Source organism: Coregonus clupeaformis, unplaced genomic scaffold, assembly GCF_020615455.1.
Source record: "Coregonus clupeaformis isolate EN_2021a unplaced genomic scaffold, ASM2061545v1 scaf0384, whole genome shotgun sequence".
Taxonomy (NCBI): domain Eukaryota; kingdom Metazoa; phylum Chordata; class Actinopteri; order Salmoniformes; family Salmonidae; genus Coregonus; species Coregonus clupeaformis.
The window spans coordinates 245745-266212 of record NW_025533839.1 but is presented as its reverse complement, the minus strand read 5'-3'; the positions used below and the strand labels follow the sequence as shown (position 1 = coordinate 266212).

The 20468-nt window shown below is 45.4% G+C and overlaps 1 protein-coding gene across 1 annotated transcript in view; it reads left to right on the top strand.

Annotated features, from left to right (window-relative positions):
- The window catches only part of LOC121555626 (anoctamin-1-like), a 252274-nt gene that overhangs the window by 82022 nt on the left and 149784 nt on the right, over positions 1–20468 (top strand). Inside the window, exons 8-11 of the mRNA XM_045215172.1 lie at positions 4924–4979; positions 5068–5115; positions 5203–5267; positions 5983–6117. Of these exons, the coding sequence (XP_045071107.1) occupies positions 4924–4979; positions 5068–5115; positions 5203–5267; positions 5983–6117 (304 nt within the window). The remainder of the gene's footprint in view (positions 1–4923; positions 4980–5067; positions 5116–5202; positions 5268–5982; positions 6118–20468) is intronic.

The following is a 20468-nucleotide window of genomic DNA, read 5'->3' as shown; positions in this document are numbered from 1 at the left end:
CTCTCTATCAGGTATCTAATGGTTATTAACTACTGGGTGTCTATAACTCTGTCTCTCTCTATCAGGTATCTAATGGTTATTAACTACTGGTGTCTATAACTCTGTCTCTCTCTATCAGGTATCTAATGGTTATTAACTACTGGTGTCTATAACTCTGTCTCTCTCTCTATCAGGTATCTAAAGGTTATTAACTACTGGTGTCTATAACTCTGTCTCTCTCTCTATCAGGTATCTAATGGTTATTAACTACTGGTGTCTATAACTCTGTATCTCTCTCTATCATGTATCTAATGGTTATTAACTACTGGTGTCTATAACTCTGTCTCTCTCTCTATCAGGTATCTAATGGTTATTAACTACTGGTGTCTATAACTCTGTCTCTCTCTCTCTCTCTATCAGGTATCTAATGGTTATTAACTACTGGTGTCTATAACTCTGTCTCTCTCTCTCTCTCTATCAGGTATCTAATGGTTATTAACTACTGGTGTCTATAACTCTGTCTCTCTCTCTATCAGGTATCTAATGGTTATTAACTACTGGTGTCTATAACTCTGCCTCTCTCTATCAGGTATCTAATGGTTATTAACTACTGGTGTCTATAACTCTCTCTCTCTCTATCGGGTATCTAATGGTTATTAACTACTGGAGTCTATAACTCTGTCTCTCTCTCTATCAGGTATCTAATGGTTATTAACTACTGGTGTCTATAACTCTGTGTCTCTCTCTATCAGGTATCTAATGGTTATTAACTACTGGTGTCTATAACTCTGTCTCTCTCTCTATCAGGTATCTAATGGTTATTAACTACTGGGTGTCTATAACCCTGTCTCTCTCTATCAGGTATCTAATGGTTATTAACTACTGGTGTCTATAACTCTGTCTCTCTCTCTATCAGGTATCTAATGGAATTTTAACTATTGGTGTCTATAACTCTGTCTCTCTCTCTATCAGGTATCTAATGGTTATTAACTACTGGTGTCTATAACTCTGTCTCTCTCTCTATCAGGTATCTAATGGTTATTAACTACTGGTGTCTATAACTCTGTATCTCTCTCTATCAGGTATCTAATGGTTATTAACTACTGGTGTCTATAACTCTGTCTCTCTCTCTCTCTCTCTCTATCAGGTATCTAATGGTTATTAACTACTGGTGTCTATAACTCTGTCTCTCTCTCTATCAGGTATCTAATGGTTATTAACTAGTGGTGTCTATAACTCTGTCTCTCTCTCTCTCTCTATCAGGTATCTAATGGTTATTAACTAGTGGTGTCTATAACTCTGTCTCTCTCTCTATCAGGTATCTAATGGTTATTAACTACTGGTGTCTATAACTCTGTATCTCTCTCTATCAGGTATCTAATGGTTATTAACTACTGGTGTCTATAACTCTCTCTCTCTCTCTCTATCAGGTATCTAATGGTTATTTACTACTGGTGTCTATAACTCTGTCTCTCTCTCTCTATCAGGTATCTAATGGTTATTAACTACTGGTGTCTATAACTCTGTCTCTCTCTATCAGGTATCTAATGGTTATTAACTACTGGTGTCTATAACTCTGTCTCTCTCTCTATCAGGTATCTAATGGTTATTAACTACTGGTGTCTATAACTCTGTCTCTCTCTCTATCAGGTATCTAATGGTTATTAACTACTGGTGTCTATAACTCTGTCTCTCTCTCTATCAGGTATCTAATGGTTATTAACTACTGGTGTCTATAACTCTGTATCTCTCTCTATCAGGTATCTAATGGTTATTAACTACTGGTGTCTATAACTCTGTCTCTCTCTATCAGGTATCTAATGGTTATTAACTACTGGTGTCTATAACTCTGTCTCTCTCTCTATCAGGTATCTAATGGTTATTAACTACTGGTGTCTATAACTCTGTCTCTCTCTATCAGGTATCTAATGGTTATTAACTACTGGTGTCTATAACTCTGTCTCTCTCTATCAGGTATCTAATGGTTATTAACTACTGGTGTCTATAACTCTGTCTCTCTCTCTATCAGGTATCTAATGGTTATTAACTACTGGTGTCTATAACTCTGTCTCTCTCTATCAGGTATATAATGGTTATTAACTACTGGTGTCTATAACTCTGTCTCTCTCTCTCATCAGGTATCTAATGGTTTATTAACTACTGGTGTCTATAACTCTGTATCTCTCTCTATCAGGTATCTAATGGTTATTAACTACTGGTGTCTATAACTCTGTCTCTCTCTCTATCAGGTATCTAATGGTTATTAACTACTGGTGTCTATAACTCTGTCTCTCTCTCTATCAGGTATCTAATGGTTATTAACTACTGGTGTCTATAACTCTCTCTCTCTCTATCAGGTATCTAATGGTTATTAACTACTGGTGTCTATAACTCTGTCTCTCTCTATCAGGTATCTAATGGTTATTAACTACTGGTGTCTATAACTCTGTCTCTCTCTATCAGGTATCTAATGGTTATTAACTACTGGTGTCTATAACTCTGTCTCTCTCTCTATCAGGTATCTAATGGTTATTAACTACTGGTGTCTATAACTCTGTCTCTCTCTCTATCAGGTATCTAATGGTTATTAACTACTGGTGTCTATAACTCTGTATCTCTCTCTATCATGTATCTAATGGTTATTAACTACTGGTGTCTATAACTCTGTCTCTCTCTCTATCAGGTATCTAATGGTTATTAACTACTGGTGTCTATAACTCTGTCTCTCTCTCTCTATCAGGTATCTAATGGTTATTAACTACTGGTGTCTATAACTCTGTCTCTCTCTATCAGGTATCTAATGGTTATTAACTACTAGTGTCTATAACTCTGTCTCTCTCTCTATCAGGTATCTAATGGTTATTAACTACTGGTGTCTATAACTCTGTCTCTCTCTATCAGGTATCTAATGGTTATTAACTACTGGTGTCTATAACTCTGTCTCTCTCTCTATCCGGTATCTAATGGTTATTAACTACTGGTGTCTATAACTCTGTCTCTCTCTATCAGGTATATAATGGTTATTAACTACTGGTGTCTATAACTCTGTCTCTCTCTCTATCAGGTATCTAATGGTTATTAACTACTGGTGTCTATAACTCTGTATCTCTCTCTATCAGGTATCTAATGGTTATTAACTACTGGTGTCTATAACTCTGTCTCTCTCTCTATCAGGTATCTAATGGTTATTAACTACTGGTGTCTATAACTCTGTCTCTCTCTCTATCAGGTATCTAATGGTTATTAACTACTGGTGTCTATAACTCTCTCTCTCTCTATCAGGTATCTAATGGTTATTAACTACTGGTGTCTATAACTCTGTCTCTCTCTATCAGGTATCTAATGGTTATTAACTACTGGTGTCTATAACTCTGTCTCTCTCTATCAGGTATCTAATGGTTATTAACTACTGGTGTCTATAACTCTGTCTCTCTCTCTATCAGGTATCTAATGGTTATTAACTACTGGTGTCTATAACTCTGTCTCTCTCTCTATCAGGTATCTAATGGTTATTAACTACTGGTGTCTATAACTCTGTATCTCTCTCTATCATGTATCTAATGGTTATTAACTACTGGTGTCTATAACTCTGTCTCTCTCTCTATCAGGTATCTAATGGTTATTAACTACTGGTGTCTATAACTCTGTCTCTCTCTCTATCAGGTATCTAATGGTTATTAACTACTGGTGTCTATAACTCTGTATCTCTCTCTATCAGGTATCTAATGGTTATTAACTACTGGTGTCTATAACTTTGTCTCTCTCTCTATCAGGTATCTAATGGTTATTAACTACTGGTGTCTATAACTCTGTCTCTCTCTCTATCAGGTATCTAATGGTTATTAACTACTGGTGTCTATAACTCTGTATCTCTCTCTATCAGGTATATAATGGTTATTAACTACTGGTGTCTATAACTCTGTCTCTCTCTCTATCAGGTATCTAATGGTTATTAACTACTGGTGTCTATAACTCTGTATCTCTCTCTATCAGGTATATAATGGTTATTAACTACTGGTGTCTATAACTCTGTATCTCTCTCTATCAGGTATATAATGGTTATTAACTACTGGTGTCTATAACTCTGTCTCTCTCTCTATCAGGTATCTAATGGTTATTAACTACTGGTGTCTATAACTCTGTCTCTCTCTCTATCAGGTATCTAATGGTTATTAACTACTGGTGTCTATAACTCTGTCTCTCTCTATCAGGTATCTAATGGTTATTAACTACTGGTGTCTATAACTCTCTCTCTATCAGGTATCTAATGGTTATTAACTACTGGTGTCTATAACTCTGTATCTCTCTCTATCAGGTATATAATGGTTATTAACTACTGGTGTCTATAACTCTGTCTCTCTCTCTATCAGGTATCTAACGGTTATTAACTACTGGTGTCTATAACTCTGTCTCTCTCTCTATCAGGTATCTAATGGTTATTAACTACTGGTGTCTATAACTCTGTCTCTCTCTCTATCAGGTATCTAATGGTTATTAACTACTGGTGTCTATATCTCTGTCTCTCTCTCTCTCTCTCTCTCTCTCTCTCTCTCTCTCTCTCTCTCTCTCTCTCTCTCTCTCTCTCTCTCAGGTATCTAATGGTTATTAACTACTGGTGTCTATAACTCTGTATCTCTCTCTATCAGGTATCTAATGGTTATTAACTACTGGTGTCTATCTCTCTCTCTCTCTCTCTCTCTCTCTCTCTCTCTCTCTCTCTCTCTCTCTCTCTCTCTCTCTCTCTCTGGTATCTAATGGTTATTAACTACTGGTGTCTATAACTCTGTCTCTCTCTCTATCAGGTATCTAATGGTTATTAACTACTGGTGTCTATAACTCTGTATCTCTCTCTATCAGGTATCTAATGGTTATTAACTACTGGTGTCTAACTCTGTCTCTCTCTCTCTCTCTCTCTCTCTCTCTCTCTCTCTCTCTCTCTCTCAGGTATCTCATCATTATTAGCTACTGGTGTCTATAACTCTGCCTTTCCTCCACATGATGTGAGTATGATTCCATCCCCATGATAACAAGGTGAAATGTTAGAAGTTAAGGTCAGTGGTTAGTGGTAACGCTGTGTTCTGTCCTCAGGGGTCATTCACCAGGAAAGGAGGGCGGGATCAGAGGAACGACAGACAGGTGAACTCATGTGATTGGTCAGCAGTGTGCTTCAGGATGTCTTATGATTCCAGAGAATCATCGTCTAGGTAACACTTTGTGTTTCAGCTCCTATATGAGGAGTGGGCCAATTACGGAGTGATGTTCAAATACCAGCCATTGGACCTAATCAGGTATGACCTAAAGTCTGTCTGTCTGGACCTAATCAGGTATGATCTAAAGTCTGTCTGTCTGGATCTAATCAGGTATGACCTAAAGTCTGTCTGTTTGGACCTAATCAGGTATGACCTAAAGTCTGTCTGTCTGGACCTAATCAGGTATGACCTAAAGTCTGTCTGTCTGGACCTAATCAGGTATGACCTAAAGTCTGTCTGTCTGGACCTAATCAGGTATGACCTAAAGTCTGTCTGTCTGGATCTAATCAGGTATGATCTAAAGTCTGTCTGTCTGGACCTAATCAGGTATGATCTAAAGTCTGTCTGTCTGGACCTAATCAGGTATGACCTAAAGTCTGTCTGTCTGGACCTAATCAGGTATGATCTAAAGTCTGTCTGTCTGGACCTAATCAGGTATGACCTAAAGTCTGTCTGTCTGGACCTAATCAGGTATGATCTAAAGTCTGTCTGTCTGGACCTAATCAGGTATGACCTAAAGTCTGTCTGTCTGGACCTAATCAGGTATGACCTAAAGTCTGTCTGTCTGGACCTAATCAGGTATGATCTAAAGTCTGTCTGTCTGGACCTAATCAGGTATGACCTAAAGTCTGTCTGTCTGGACCTAATCAGGTATGACCTAAAGTCTGTCTGTATGGACCTAATCAGGTATGACCTAAAGTCTGTCTGTCTGACCTGTAATAGGAAGTACTATATTGACTCTGACCTCTAACAGGAAGTATTTTGGGGAGGCGATTGGTCTGTACTTTGCCTGGATGGGAGTTTACACCCGGATGCTGGTACCGCCGTCTCTACTGGGCCTGATAGTGTTCCTCTATGGTATCCTGACTGTCCACTCAAACGTGCCCAGGTACACATACACACAACACACCACCACACCACACAACACAACACACCACACACAACACATTTACATTTACATTTTACATTTACACTTATCCAGAGCGACTTACAAATAGGTGCATTCACCTTATAGCCAGTGGGATAACCACTTTACAATGTTTTTATTTTTTATTATTATTATTTTTTTGGGGGGGTTGGAGTAAAGGGGGGGTGTAGAAGGATTACTTTATCCTATCCCAGGTATTCCTTAAAGAGGTGGGGTTTCAAATGTCTCCGGAAGGTGGTGAGTGACTCCGCTGTCCTGGCGTCGTGAGGGAGCTTGTTCCACCATTGGGGTGCCAGAGCAGCGAACAGTTTTGACTGGGCTGAGCGGGAACTATGCTTCCGCAGAGGTAGGGAGCCAGCAGGCCAGAGGTGGATGAACGCAGTGACCTCGTTTGGATGTAGGGACTGATCAGAGCCTGAAGGTACGGAGGTGCCGTTCCCCTCACAGCTCCGTAGGCAAGCACCATGGTCTTGTAGCAGATGCAAGCTTCAACTGGAAGCCAGTGGAGTGTGCGGAGGAGCGGGGTGACGTGAGAGAACTTGGGAAGGTTGAACACCAGACGGGCTGCGGCATTCTGGATGAGTTGTAGGGGTTTAATGGCACAGGCAGGGAGCCCAGCCAACAGCGAGTTGCAGTAATCCAGACGAGAGATGACAAGTGCCTGGATTAGGACCTGTGCCGCTTCCTGTGTAAGGCAGGGTCGTACTCTCCGAATGTTGTAGAGCATGAACCTACAGGATTGGGTCACCGCCTTGATGTTAGCGGAGAACGACAGGGTGTTGTCCAGGGTCACGCCAAGGCTCTTCGCACTCTGGGATGAGGACACAACGGAGTTGTCAACCGTGATGGCGAGATCATGGAACGGGCAGTCCTTCCCCGGGAGGAAGAGCAGCTCCGTCTTGCCGAGGTTCAGCTTGAGGTGGTGATCCGTCATCCATACTGATATGTCTGCCAGACATGCAGAGATGCGATTCGCCAACTGGTTATCAGAAGGGGGAAAGGAGAAGATTAGTTGTGTGTCGTCAGCGTAGCAATGATAGGAGAGGCCATGTGAGGATATGACAGAGCCAAGTGACTTGGTGTATAGCGAGAACAGGAGAGGGCCTAGAACTGAGCCCTGGGGGACACCAGTGGTGAAAGCACGTGGTGCGGAGACAGCTTCTCGCCACGCCACTTGCTAGGAGCGACCGGTCAGGTAGGACGCAATCCAAGAGTGAGCCGTGCCGGAGATGCCCAGCTCGGAGAGGGTGGAGAGGAGGATCTGATGGTTCACAGTATCAAAGGCAGCAGACAGGTCTAGAAGGACAAGAGCAGAGGAGAGAGAGTTAGCTTTAGCAGTGCGGAGAGCCTCTATGACACACAGAAGAGCAGTCTCAGTTGAATGACCAGTCTTGAAACCTGACTGGTTTGGATCAAGAAGGTCATTCTGAGAGAGATAGCAAGAGAGTTGGCTAAAGATGGCATGCTCAATAGTTTTGTTGAGAAAATAAAGAATGGATACTTGTCTGTAGTTGTTGACATCAGAGGGATCGAGTGTTGGTTTTTTGAGAAGGGGTGCAACTCTCGCTCTCTTGAAGACGGAAGGGACATAGCCAGCTGTCAAGGATGAGTTGATCAGCAAGGTGAGGTAAGGGAGAAGGTCACCGGAGATGGTCTGGAGAAGAGAGGAGGGGAAAGGGTCAAGCGGGCAGGTTGTTGGGCGGCCTGCCGTCACAAGTCGCAAGATTTTATCTGGAGAGAGAGGGGAGAAAGAAGTCAAAGCATAGGGTAGGGCAGTGTGAGCAGGACCAGCAGTGTCATTTGACTTAACAAACGAGGATCGGATGTCGTCAACCTTCTTTTCAAAATGGTTGACGAAGTCATCCACAGAGAGGGAGGAGGGGGGATTCAGCAGGGAGGAGAATGTGGCAAAGAGCTTCCTAGGGTTAGAAGCGGATGCTTGGAATTTAGAGTGGTAGAAAGTGGCCTTAGCAGCAGAAACAGATGAAGAAAATGTAGAGAGGAGGGAGTGAAAAGATGCCAGGTCTGCAGGGAGTCTAGTTTTCTTCCATTTCCGCTCAGCTGCCCGGAGCTCTGTTCTGTGAGCTCGCAATGAGTCATCAAGCCACAGAGCTGGAGGGGAGGACCGAGCCGGCCGGGAGGATAGGGGACATAGAGAGTCAAAGGATGCAGAAAGGGAGGAGAGGAGGGTTGAGGAGGCAGAATCAGGAGATTGGAGGGAGAAGGATTGAGCAGAGGGAAGAGATGATAGGATGGAAGAGGAGAGAGTAGCGGGAGAGAGAGAGCCCGAAGGTTGCGACGGCGCATTACCATCTGTGTAGGGGCAGAGTGAGTAGTGTTGGAGGAGAGGGAGAGAGAAAAAGGATACAAAGTAGTGGTCGGAGACTTGGAGGGAGTTGCAGTGAGATTAGTAGAAGAACAGCATCTAGTAAAGATGAGGTCAAGCGTATTGCCTGCCATGTGAGTAGGGGGGGACGGTGAGAGGGTGAGGTCAAAAGAGGAGAGGAGTGGAAAGAAGGAGGCAGAGAGAAATGAGTCAAATGTAGACATAGGTAGGTTGAAATCCCCCAGAACTGTGAGGGGTGAGCCATCCTCAGGAAAGGAACTTATCAAGGCGTCAAGCTCATTGATGAACTCTCTAAGGGAACCTGGAGGGCGATAGTTGACAAGGATATTAAGCTTAAATGGGCTAGTGACTGTGACAGCATGGAATTCAAATGAGGAGATAGACAGATGGGTCAGGGGAAAAATTGAGAATGTCCACTTGGGAGAGATGAGGATTCCTGTGCCACCACCCCGCTGACCAGATGCTCTCGGGGTATGCGAGAACACATGGTCAGACGAGGAGAGAGCAGCAGGAGTAGCAGTGTTTTCAGTGGTAATCCATGTTTCCGTCAGCGCCAAGAAGTCGAGGGACTGGAGGGTAGCATAGGCTGGGATGAAGTCTGCCTTGTTGGCAGTAGAACGGCAGTTCCAGAGGCTGCCTGAGACCTGGAACTCCACGTGGGTCGTGCGTGTAGGGACCACCAGGTTAGAGAGGCAGCAGCCACGCGGTGTGAGGCGTTTGTGTAGCCTGTGCAGAGAGGAGAGAACAGGGATAGGCAGAGGCATAGTTGACAGGGTGCAGCAGATGGCTACAATAATGCAGAGAAGATCGGAATAAAATGAACTAAACATCTGGGAAAGGAGAGAGCGGGGCCTCCCTCACCACAACTCCCAAATATAACTCTCCCAACTTCCACCTCAGAAACTATAATTGTTGTAAACTACAGCGGTTCAATGTTTTCTAGGAATAGACTAACCTAGTTTATTCAGCTAGCTAACTAGGTGCAGTATTATTCCGTGAAAAACGTCCGGGCACCTCGTCATAAGACGCCACAGCCAGCTAGCATGCCGGTCTCCAACAGCAGGGTTTAGCGCCAATACTCAGCCACAACAACCACCAGTGTATCAACATGCAAGCAGATCGTTCGTGTCCGTGTCTAACGTTGTGGGTTAGTCCCGACAGCTTGAGCGCGTCCGTCGTCAACTTATTCAGCCAGTTAGTTAGCTAGAATAGTTAGCAAACTAGCTAGCCATTGCTTTCAGACAAAGAAGAACCCCTCCTTTCACGGCACGAACACACAGAGAGAGCCAAACTAACGTTAACTAGTCACCCATGTCCCGAATTCCTTGAGTGACTCGGGCTATCAATATGTAAAAAACAAAACACAAGTGTAGGTTATGACTTACCCCTAGCAGCTACTGTTAGCTAGCCAAGTGCAAAGCTAGCCACTGAATTGACTCAGCCAGTTCGCGTCTGTTCGCCGGTCGTTCCAGCTATTGTTTACAAGTAGCTATCCAGGTTGCAACAAGCTTGCTAATTTTCAAGCACAGTAGCCACTTGCTACCTAACGTTAACGGTTCAGACAATGAGGTTAGAAAACAGCTGAATGGTAGGCAGTTATTGTATGTAACTATTGTAGGCAGCCAGCTGGCGTAATTACAGGCACTCTCAGGCGTGAAACAACTATAACGTTGCAAATAGCTACTCGCCAGCTAGTCCAGGTGGTGAGTTAGCTAGCTAGCTTGCTTCGTGCTACACCCGGCACCGCCGAATACAATACTAACCTACAATAATTACATACAATAACTACCTACAACAACCCAACAACCCACGATACCTACCTACAATACCTAACTACAATCTAAATACATAGTTTAAGCCTTACTCGACAAAGCCCAAGCTATGTATAAAGCCAAACTTACCCGACGCCAAGCTTACCCGAAGCGTCCATTACTCTCCCAACACAACACAACACACAACACACCACATAGTGTTCCTCTATGGTATCCTGACTGTCCACTCAATCGTGCCCAGGTACACATACACACAACACACCACCACACAACACAACACAACACAACACAACACAACACAACACAACACACCACCACACCACACAACACACCACCACAACACACAACACACCACCACACAACACAACACACCACCACACAACACAACACACCACCACACAACACAACACACCACCACACAACACAACACACCACCACACAACACAACACAACACCACACAACACAACACACCACCACACAACACAACACCACACAACACAACACACCAACACACCACCACAACACACAACACACCACACCACAACACACACCACACCACACAACACACCAACACACCACCACAACACACAACACACCACACCACAACACACACCACACCACACAACACACCAACACACCACCACAACACACAACACACAACACCACACAACACACCACCACAACACCACAACACACAACACACCACCACACAACACACCACCACACAACACAACACACCACACAACACACCACCACACAACACAACACACCACCACACAACACACCACACAACACACCACCACACAACACACCACAACAACACACCACCACCACACAACACACCACCACAACACACCACCACACAACACAACACACAACACACAACACCACACAACACACCACCACAACACACACCACACACACAACACACAACACACCACAACAACACACCACCACAACACAACACACCACCACAACACACCACCACACAACACAACACACAACACACAACACCACACAACACACCACCACAACACACACCACACACCACACACACAACACACAACACACCACCACAACACACCACCACACAACACAACACACAACACACACACCACACAACACACCACCACAACACACCACACACCACCACACCACAACACAACACACACCACACCACACACACCACACCACACACACCACCACACCACACAACACAACACACAAACATTACGTCAGTTACCATGATCATTACTTCAGTTACCATGATCATTACTTCAGTTACCATGATCATTACTTTAGTTACCATGATCATTACTTCAGTTACCATGATCATTACTTCAGTTACCATGATCATTACTTCAGTTACCATGATCATTACGTCAGTTACATGATCATTACGTCAGTTACCATGATCATTACTTCAGTTACCATGATCATTACTTCAGTTACCATGATCATTACTTCAGTTACCATGATCATTACTTCAGTTACCATGATCATTACTTCAGTTACCATGATCATTACTTCAGTTACCATGATCATTACTTCAGTTACCATGATCATTACGTCAGTTACCATGATCATTACGTCAGTTACCATGATCATTATGTCAGTTACCATGATCATTACGTCAGTTACCATGATCATTATGTCAGTTACCATGATCATTACGTCAGTTACCATGATCATTACGTCAGTTACCATGATCATTACTTCAGTTACCATGATCAAGCATTATGTCAGTTACCAATTATTTTATTTATTTATTTTATTTCACCTTTATTTAACCAGGTAAGCCAGTTGAGAACAAGTTCTCATTTACAACTGCGACCTGGCCAAGATAAAGCAAAGCAGTGCGATAAAAACAACAACACAGAGTTACATATGGGGTAAACAAAACATAAAGTCAAAAATACAACAGAAAATATATGTACAGTGTGTGCAAATGTAGCAAGTTATGGAGGTAAGGCAATAAATAGGCCATAGTGCAAACTATTTACAATTAGTATTAACACTGGAATGATAGATGTGCAGAAGATGATGTGCAAATAGAGATACTGGGTTGCAAATGAGCAAAATAAATAACAATATAGGGATGAGGTAGTTGGGTGGGCTAATTTCAGATGGGCTGTGTACAGGTGCAGTGATCGGTAAGGTGCTCTGACAACTGATGCTTAAAGTTAGTGAGGGAGATAAGAGTCTCCAGCTTCAGAGATTTTTGCAGTTCGTTCCAGTCATTGGCAGCAGAGAACTGGAAGGAATGGCGGCCAAAGGAGGTGTTGGCTTTGGGGATGACCAGTGAGATATACCTGCTGGAGCGCAGACTACGGGTGGGTGCTGCTATGGTGACCAATGAGCTAAGATAAGACGGGGATTTACCTAGCAGTGATTTATAGATGGCCTGGAGCCAGTGGGTTTGGCGACGAATATGTAGTGAGGACCAGCCAAGGCAGGGATTTACCTAGCAGTGATTTATAGATGGCCTGGAGCCAGTGGGTTTGGCGACGAATATGTAGTGAGGACCAGCCAAGGCAGGGATTTACCTAGCAGTGATTTATAGATGGCCTGGAGCCAGTGGGTTTGGCGACGAATATGTAGTGAGGACCAGCCAAGGCAGGGATTTGCCTAGCAGTGATTTATAGATGACCTGGAGCCAGTGGGTTTGGCGACGAATATGTAGTGAGGACCAGCCAAGGCAGGGATTTGCCTAGCAGTGATTTATAGATGACCTGGAGCCAGTGGGTTTGGCGACGAATATGTAGTGAGGACCAGCCAAGGCAGGGATTTGCCTAGCAGTGATTTATAGATGACCTGGAGCCAGTGGGTTTGGCGACGAATATGTAGTGAGGACCAGCCAAGGCAGGGATTTGCCTAGCAGTGATTTATAGATGACCTGGAGCCAGTGGGTTTGGCGACGAATATGTAGTGAGGACCAGCCAAGGCAGGGATTTGCCTAGCAGTGATTTATAGATGACCTGGAGCCAGTGGGTTTGGCGACGAATATGTAGTGAGGACCAGCCAAGGCAGGGATTTGCCTAGCAGTGATTTATAGATGACCTGGAGCCAGTGGGTTTGGCGACGAATATGTAGTGAGGACCAGCCAAGGCAGGGATTTGCCTAGCAGTGATTTATAGATGGCCTGGAGCCAGTGGGTTTGGCGACGAATATGTAGTGAGGACCAGCCAAGGCAGGGATTTACCTAGCAGTGATTTATAGATGACCTGGAGCCAGTGGGTTTGGCGACGAACATGTAGTGAGGACCAGCCAAGGCAGGGATTTGCCTAGCAGTGATTTATAGATGACCTGGAGCCAGTGGGTTTGGCGACGAATATGTAGTGAGGACCAGCCAAGGCAGGGATTTACCTAGCAGTGATTTATAGATGACCTGGAGCCAGTGGGTTTGGCGACGAATATGTAGTGAGGACCAGCCAAGGCAGGGATTTGCCTAGCAGTGATTTATAGATGGCCTGGAGCCAGTGGGTTTGGCGACGAACATGTAGTGAGGACCAGCCAAGGCAGGGATTTACCTAGCAGTGATTTATAGATGGCCTGGAGCCAGTGGGTTTGGCGACGAACATGTAGTGAGGACCAGCCAAGGCAGGGATTTACCTAGCAGTGATTTATAGACGACCTGGAGCCAGTGGGTTTGATGACGAATATGTAGTGAGGACCAGCCAAGGCAGGGATTTACCTAGCAGTGATTTATAGATGGCCTGGAACCAGTGGGTTTGATGACGAACATGTAGTGAGGACCAGCCAAGGCAGGGATTTACCTAGCAGTGATTTATAGACGACCTGGAGCCAGTGGGTTTGGCGACGAACATGTAGTGAGGACCAGCCAAGGCAGGGATTTACCTAGCAGTGATTTATAGATGGCCTGGAGCCAGTGGGTTTGGCGACGAACATGTAGTGAGGACCAGCCAAGGCAGGGATTTACCTAGCAGTGATTTATAGATGGCCTGGAGCCAGTGGGTTTGGCGACGAACATGTAGTGAGGACCAGCCAAGGCAGGGATTTACCTAGCAGTGATTTATAGATGACCTGGAGCCAGTGGGTTTGGCGACGAACATGTAGTGAGGACCAGCCAAGGCAGGGATTTGCCTAGCAGTGATTTATAGATGACCTGGAGCCAGTGGGTTTGGCGACGAACATGTAGTGAGGACCAGCCAAGGCAGGGATTTACCTAGCAGTGATTTATAGATGGCCTGGAGCCAGTGGGTTTGGCGACGAATATGTAGTGAGGACCAGCCAAGGCAGGGATTTACCTAGCAGTGATTTATAGATGACCTGGAGCCAGTGGGTTTGGCGACGAACATGTAGTGAGGACCAGCCAAGGCAGGGATTTGCCTAGCAGTGATTTATAGATGGCCTGGAGCCAGTGGGTTTGGCGACGAATATGTAGTGAGGACCAGCCAAGGCAGGGATTTACCTAGCAGTGATTTATAGATGGCCTGGAGCCAGTGGGTTTGGCGACGAATATGTAGTGAGGACCAGCCAAGGCAGGGATTTACCTAGCAGTGATTTATAGACGACCTGGAGCCAGTGGGTTTGGCGACGAATATGTAGTGAGGACCAGCCAAGGCAGGGATTTACCTAGCAGTGATTTATAGACGACCTGGAGCCAGTGGGTTTGGCGACGAATATGTAGTGAGGACCAGCCAAGGCAGGGATTTACCTAGCAGTGATTTATAGATGACCTGGAGCCAGTGGGTTTGGCGACGAATATGTAGTGAGGACCAGCCAAGGCAGGGATTTACCTAGCAGTGATTTATAGATGACCTGGAGCCAGTGGGTTTGGCGACGAATATGTAGTGAGGACCAGCCAAGGCAGGGATTTACCTAGCAGTGATTTATAGATGACCTGGAGCCAGTGGGTTTGGCGACGAATATGTAGTGAGGACCAGCCAAGGCAGGGATTTACCTAGCAGTGATTTATAGACGACCTGGAGCCAGTGGGTTTGGCGACGAATATGTAGTGAGGACCAGCCAAGGCAGGGATTTACCTAGCAGTGATTTATAGATGACCTGGAGCCAGTGGGTTTGGCGACGAACATGTAGTGAGGACCAGCCAAGGCAGGGATTTACCTAGCAGTGATTTATAGATGACCTGGAGCCAGTGGGTTTGGCGACGAATATGTAGTGAGGACCAGCCAAGGCAGGGATTTACCTAGCAGTGATTTATAGATGACCTGGAGCCAGTGGGTTTGGCGACGAATATGTAGTGAGGACCAGCCAAGGCAGGGATTTACCTAGCAGTGATTTATAGATGACCTGGAGCCAGTGGGTTTGGCGACGAATATGTAGTGAGGACCAGCCAAGGCAGGGATTTACCTAGCAGTGATTTATAGATGACCTGGAGCCAGTGGGTTTGGCGACGAACATGTAGTGAGGACCAGCCAAGGCAGGGATTTACCTAGCAGTGATTTATAGATGGCCTGGAGCCAGTGGGTTTGGCGATGAACATGTAGTGAGGACCAGCCAAGGCAGGGATTTACCTAGCAGTGATTTATAGATGGCCTGGAGCCAGTGGGTTTGGCGACGAACATGTAGTGAGGACCAGCCAAGGCAGGGATTTACCTAGCAGTGATTTATAGATGACCTGGAGCCAGTGGGTTTGGCGACGAATATGTAGTGAGGACCAGCCAAGGCAGGGATTTGCCTAGCAGTGATTTATAGATGACCTGGAGCCAGTGGGTTTGGCGACGAACATGTAGTGAGGACCAGCCAAGGCAGGGATTTACCTAGCAGTGATTTATAGATGACCTGGAGCCAGTGGGTTTGGCGACGAATATGTAGTGAGGACCAGCCAAGGCAGGGATTTACCTAGCAGTGATTTATAGACGACCTGGAGCCAGTGGGTTTGGCGACGAACATGTAGTGAGGACCAGCCAAGGCAGGGATTTACCTAGCAGTGATTTATAGATGGCCTGGAGCCAGTGGGTTTGGCGACGAACATGTAGTGAGGACCAGCCAAGGCAGGGATTTACCTAGCAGTGATTTATAGATGACCTGGAGCCAGTGGGTTTGGCGACGAATATGTAGTGAGGACCAGCCAAGGCAGGGATTTGCCTAGCAGTGATTTATAGATGACCTGGAGCCAGTGGGTTTGGCGACGAACATGTAGTGAGGACCAGCCAAGGCAGGGATTTACCTAGCAGTGATTTATAGATGACCTGGAGCCAGTGGGTTTGGCGACGAATATGTAGTGAGGACCAGCCAAGGCAGGGATTTACCTAGCAGTGATTTATAGATGGCCTGGAGCCAGTGGGTTTGGCGACGAACATGTAGTGAGGACCAGCCAAGGCAGGGATTTACCTAGCAGTGATTTATAGATGACCTGGAGCCAGTGGGTTTGGCGACGAATATGTAGTGAGGACCAGCCAAGGCAGGGATTTGCCTAGCAGTGATTTATAGATGACCTGGAGCCAGTGGGTTTGGCGACGAACATGTAGTGAGGACCAGCCAAGGCAGGGATTTACCTAGCAGTGATTTATAGATGACCTGGAGCCAGTGGGTTTGGCGACGAATATGTAGTGAGGACCAGCCAAGGCAGGGATTTACCTAGCAGTGATTTATAGATGACCTGGAGCCAGTGGGTTTGGCGACGAATATGTAGTGAGGACCAGCCAAGGCAGGGATTTACCTAGCAGTGATTTATAGATGACCTGGAGCCAGTGGGTTTGGCGACGAATATGTAGTGAGGACCAGCCAAGGCAGGGATTTACCTAGCAGTGATTTATAGATGACCTGGAGCCAGTGGGTTTGGCGACGAATATGTAGTGAGGACCAGCCAAGGCAGGGATTTACCTAGCAGTGATTTATAGATGACCTGGAGCCAGTGGGTTTGGCGGACGAATATGTAGTGAGGACCAGCCAAGGCAGGGATTTACCTAGCAGTGATTTATAGATGACCTGGAGCCAGTGGGTTTGGCGACGAATATGTAGTGAGGACCAGCCAAGGCAGGGATTTGCCTAGCAGTGATTTATAGATGACCTGGAGCCAGTGGGTTTGGCGACGAACATGTAGTGAGGACCAGCCAAGGCAGGGATTTACCTAGCAGTGATTTATAGATGACCTGGAGCCAGTGGGTTTGGCGACGAATATGTAGTGAGGACCAGCCAAGGCAGGGATTTACCTAGCAGTGATTTATAGATGACCTGGAGCCAGTGGGTTTGGCGACGAATATGTAGTGAGGACCAGCCAAGGCAGGGATTTACCTAGCAGTGATTTATAGATGACCTGGAGCCAGTGGGTTTGGCGACGAATATGTAGTGAGGACCAGCCAAGGCAGGGATTTACCTAGCAGTGATTTATAGATGACCTGGAGCCAGTGGGTTTGGCGACGAATATGTAGTGAGGACCAGCCAAGGCAGGGATTTACCTAGCAGTGATTTATAGATGACCTGGAGCCAGTGGGTTTGGCGACGAATATGTAGTGAGGACCAGCCAAGGCAGGGATTTACCTAGCAGTGATTTATAGATGACCTGGAGCCAGTGGGTTTGGCGACGAATATGTAGTGAGGACCAGCCAAGGCAGGGATTTACCTAGCAGTGATTTATAGATGACCTGGAGCCAGTGGGTTTGGCGACGAATATGTAGTGAGGACCAGCCAAGGCAGGGATTTACCTAGCAGTGATTTATAGATGACCTGGAGCCAGTGGGTTTGGCGACGAATATGTAGTGAGGACCAGCCAAGGCAGGGATTTACCTAGCAGTGATTTATAGATGACCTGGAGCCAGTGGGTTTGGTCTGACATGGTCTGACGTTCTCCTGTAGAATTCTCTGATACGGAGCAGAATTCATGGTTCCTTCTATTAAGGCAAGTCGTCCAGGTCCTGAGGCAGCAAAGCATCCCCAAACCATCACACCACCACCACCATGCTTGACCTTTGGTATGATGTTCTTACTGTGGAATGCAGAGTTTGGTTTTCGCCAGGCATTACTGGAACCATGTCGTCCAAAAAGTTATACTTTTGAATCATCTGTCCAAGGAACGTTCTTCCAAGAGTCTTGATGATCATTCTGGTGCTTTTTGGCAAACTTGAGTCAGATTTTTGGATGAGATGGGTCCCATTATGCCTGGTGAAAACCAAACACTGCATTCCACAGTAAGAACATCATACCAAAGGTCAAGCATGGTGGTGGTGGTGTGATGGTTTGGGGATGCTTTGCTGCCTCAGGACCTGGACGACTTGCCTTAATAGAAGGAACCATGAATTCTGCTCTGTATCAGAGAATTCTACAGGAGAATGTCAGACCATCCGTCTGTGAGCTGAAGCTGAAGCGCAGCTGGGTCATGCAGCAAGACAATGATCCAAAACACACAATCAAGTCTGCATGAAAATTGCTAAAAAGCAACAAATTGGAAGTTTTGGAATGGCCTAGTCAAAGTCCAGACCTAATCCCAATTGAGATGTTGTGGCAGGACTTGAAACAAGCAGTTCATGCTTGAAAACCCACACGTCACTGAGTTAAAGCAGTTCTGCATGGAAGAGTGGGCCAAAAATCCTCCACAGCAACGTGAGAGACTGATCAACAACTACAGGAAGCATTTGGTTGCAGCTAAAGGTGGCACAACCAGTTATTGAGTGTAAGGGGGCAATTACTTTTTCACAAGGGGAATTGGGTGTTGCGTAACTTTGTTTATGAAATAAATGAAATAAATATGTAATTGTTGTGTTATTTGTTCACTTACATTCCCTTTATCTAATATTAGGTTTTGGTTGAAGATCTGATAACATTCAATATCACAAATATGCAAAAGTAGAGAAAATTAGAAAGGGGGCAAATACTTTTTCATAGCACTGTAGGTATTTGTAGTCCACATATTCTAAGTCAGACCCGCCGAGAGTAGTGATTCTAGTCGAGCGGGCGGGTGCAAGCAGCGTTCGATTGAAGAGCATGCATTTAGTTTTACTAGCATTTAAGAGCAGTTGGAGGCCACGGAAGGAGTGTTGTATGGCATTGAAGCTTGTTTGGAGGTTTGTTAACACAGGGGCCAGATGTATACAAAATGGTGTCGTCTGCGTAGAGGTGGATCTGAGAGTCACCAGCAGCAAGAGCGACATCATTGATATACACAGAGAATAGAGTCGGCCCAAGAATTGAACCCTGTGGCACCCCCATAGAGACTGCCAGAGGTCCAGACAACAGGCCCTCCGATTTGACACATTGAACTCTATCTGAGAAGTAGTTGGTGAACCAGGCAAGGCGGTCATTTGAGAAACTAAGGCAATTTAGTCTGCCAATAAGAAGGCAGTGATTGACAGAGTAAAAAGCCTTGGCCAGGTCGATGAAGACAGCTGCACAGTACTGTCTTTTATCGATTGCGGTTATTATATCGTTTAGGACCTTGAGCGTGGCTGATTTGCACCCATGACCAACTCGGAAACCAGATTGCATAGCGGAGAAGGTACGGTGGGATTCGAAATGGTTGGTGATCTGTTTGTTAACTTGACTTTCAAATACTTTCGAAAGGCAGGGCAGGATGGATATAGGTCTGTAACAGTTTGGATCTAGAGTGTCACCCCCTTTGAAGAGGGGGATGACCGTGGCAGCTTTCCAATCTCTGGGGATCTCAGATGATACGAAAGAGAGGTTGAACAGGCTAGTAATAGGGGTTGCGACAATTTCGTCGGCTAATTTTAGAAAGAAAGGGTCCAGATTGTCTAGCCCAGCTGATTTGTAAGGGTTCAGATTTAGCAGCTCTTTCAGGACATCAGCTATCTGAATTTGGGTGAAGGAGAAGCGGGTGGGGCATGGGAAGTTGCAGAGGAGGGTGCAGAGCTGGTGGCCGGGGTAGGGGTATGCTTATTGAAATTCTCGATTATCATAGATTTATCGGTGGTGACAGTGTTTCCTCGCCTCAGTGCAGTGGGTAGATGGGAGGAGGTGCTCTTATTCTCCATTGACTTTACAGTGTCCCAAAACCTTTTGGAGTTAGTGCTACAGGATGCACATTTCTATTTGAAAAAGCTAGCCTTTGCTTTCCTAACTGATTGTGTATATTGGTTCCTGACTTCCCTGAAAAGTTGCATATCGCTGGGGCTGTTCGATGCTAATGCAGTACGCCACAGGATGTTTTTGTGCTGGTCAAGGGCAGTCAAGTCTGGGGTTAACCAGGGGCTATATCTGTTCTTAGTTCTTAATTTTTTGAATGGGGCATGCTTATTTAAGACGGAGAGGA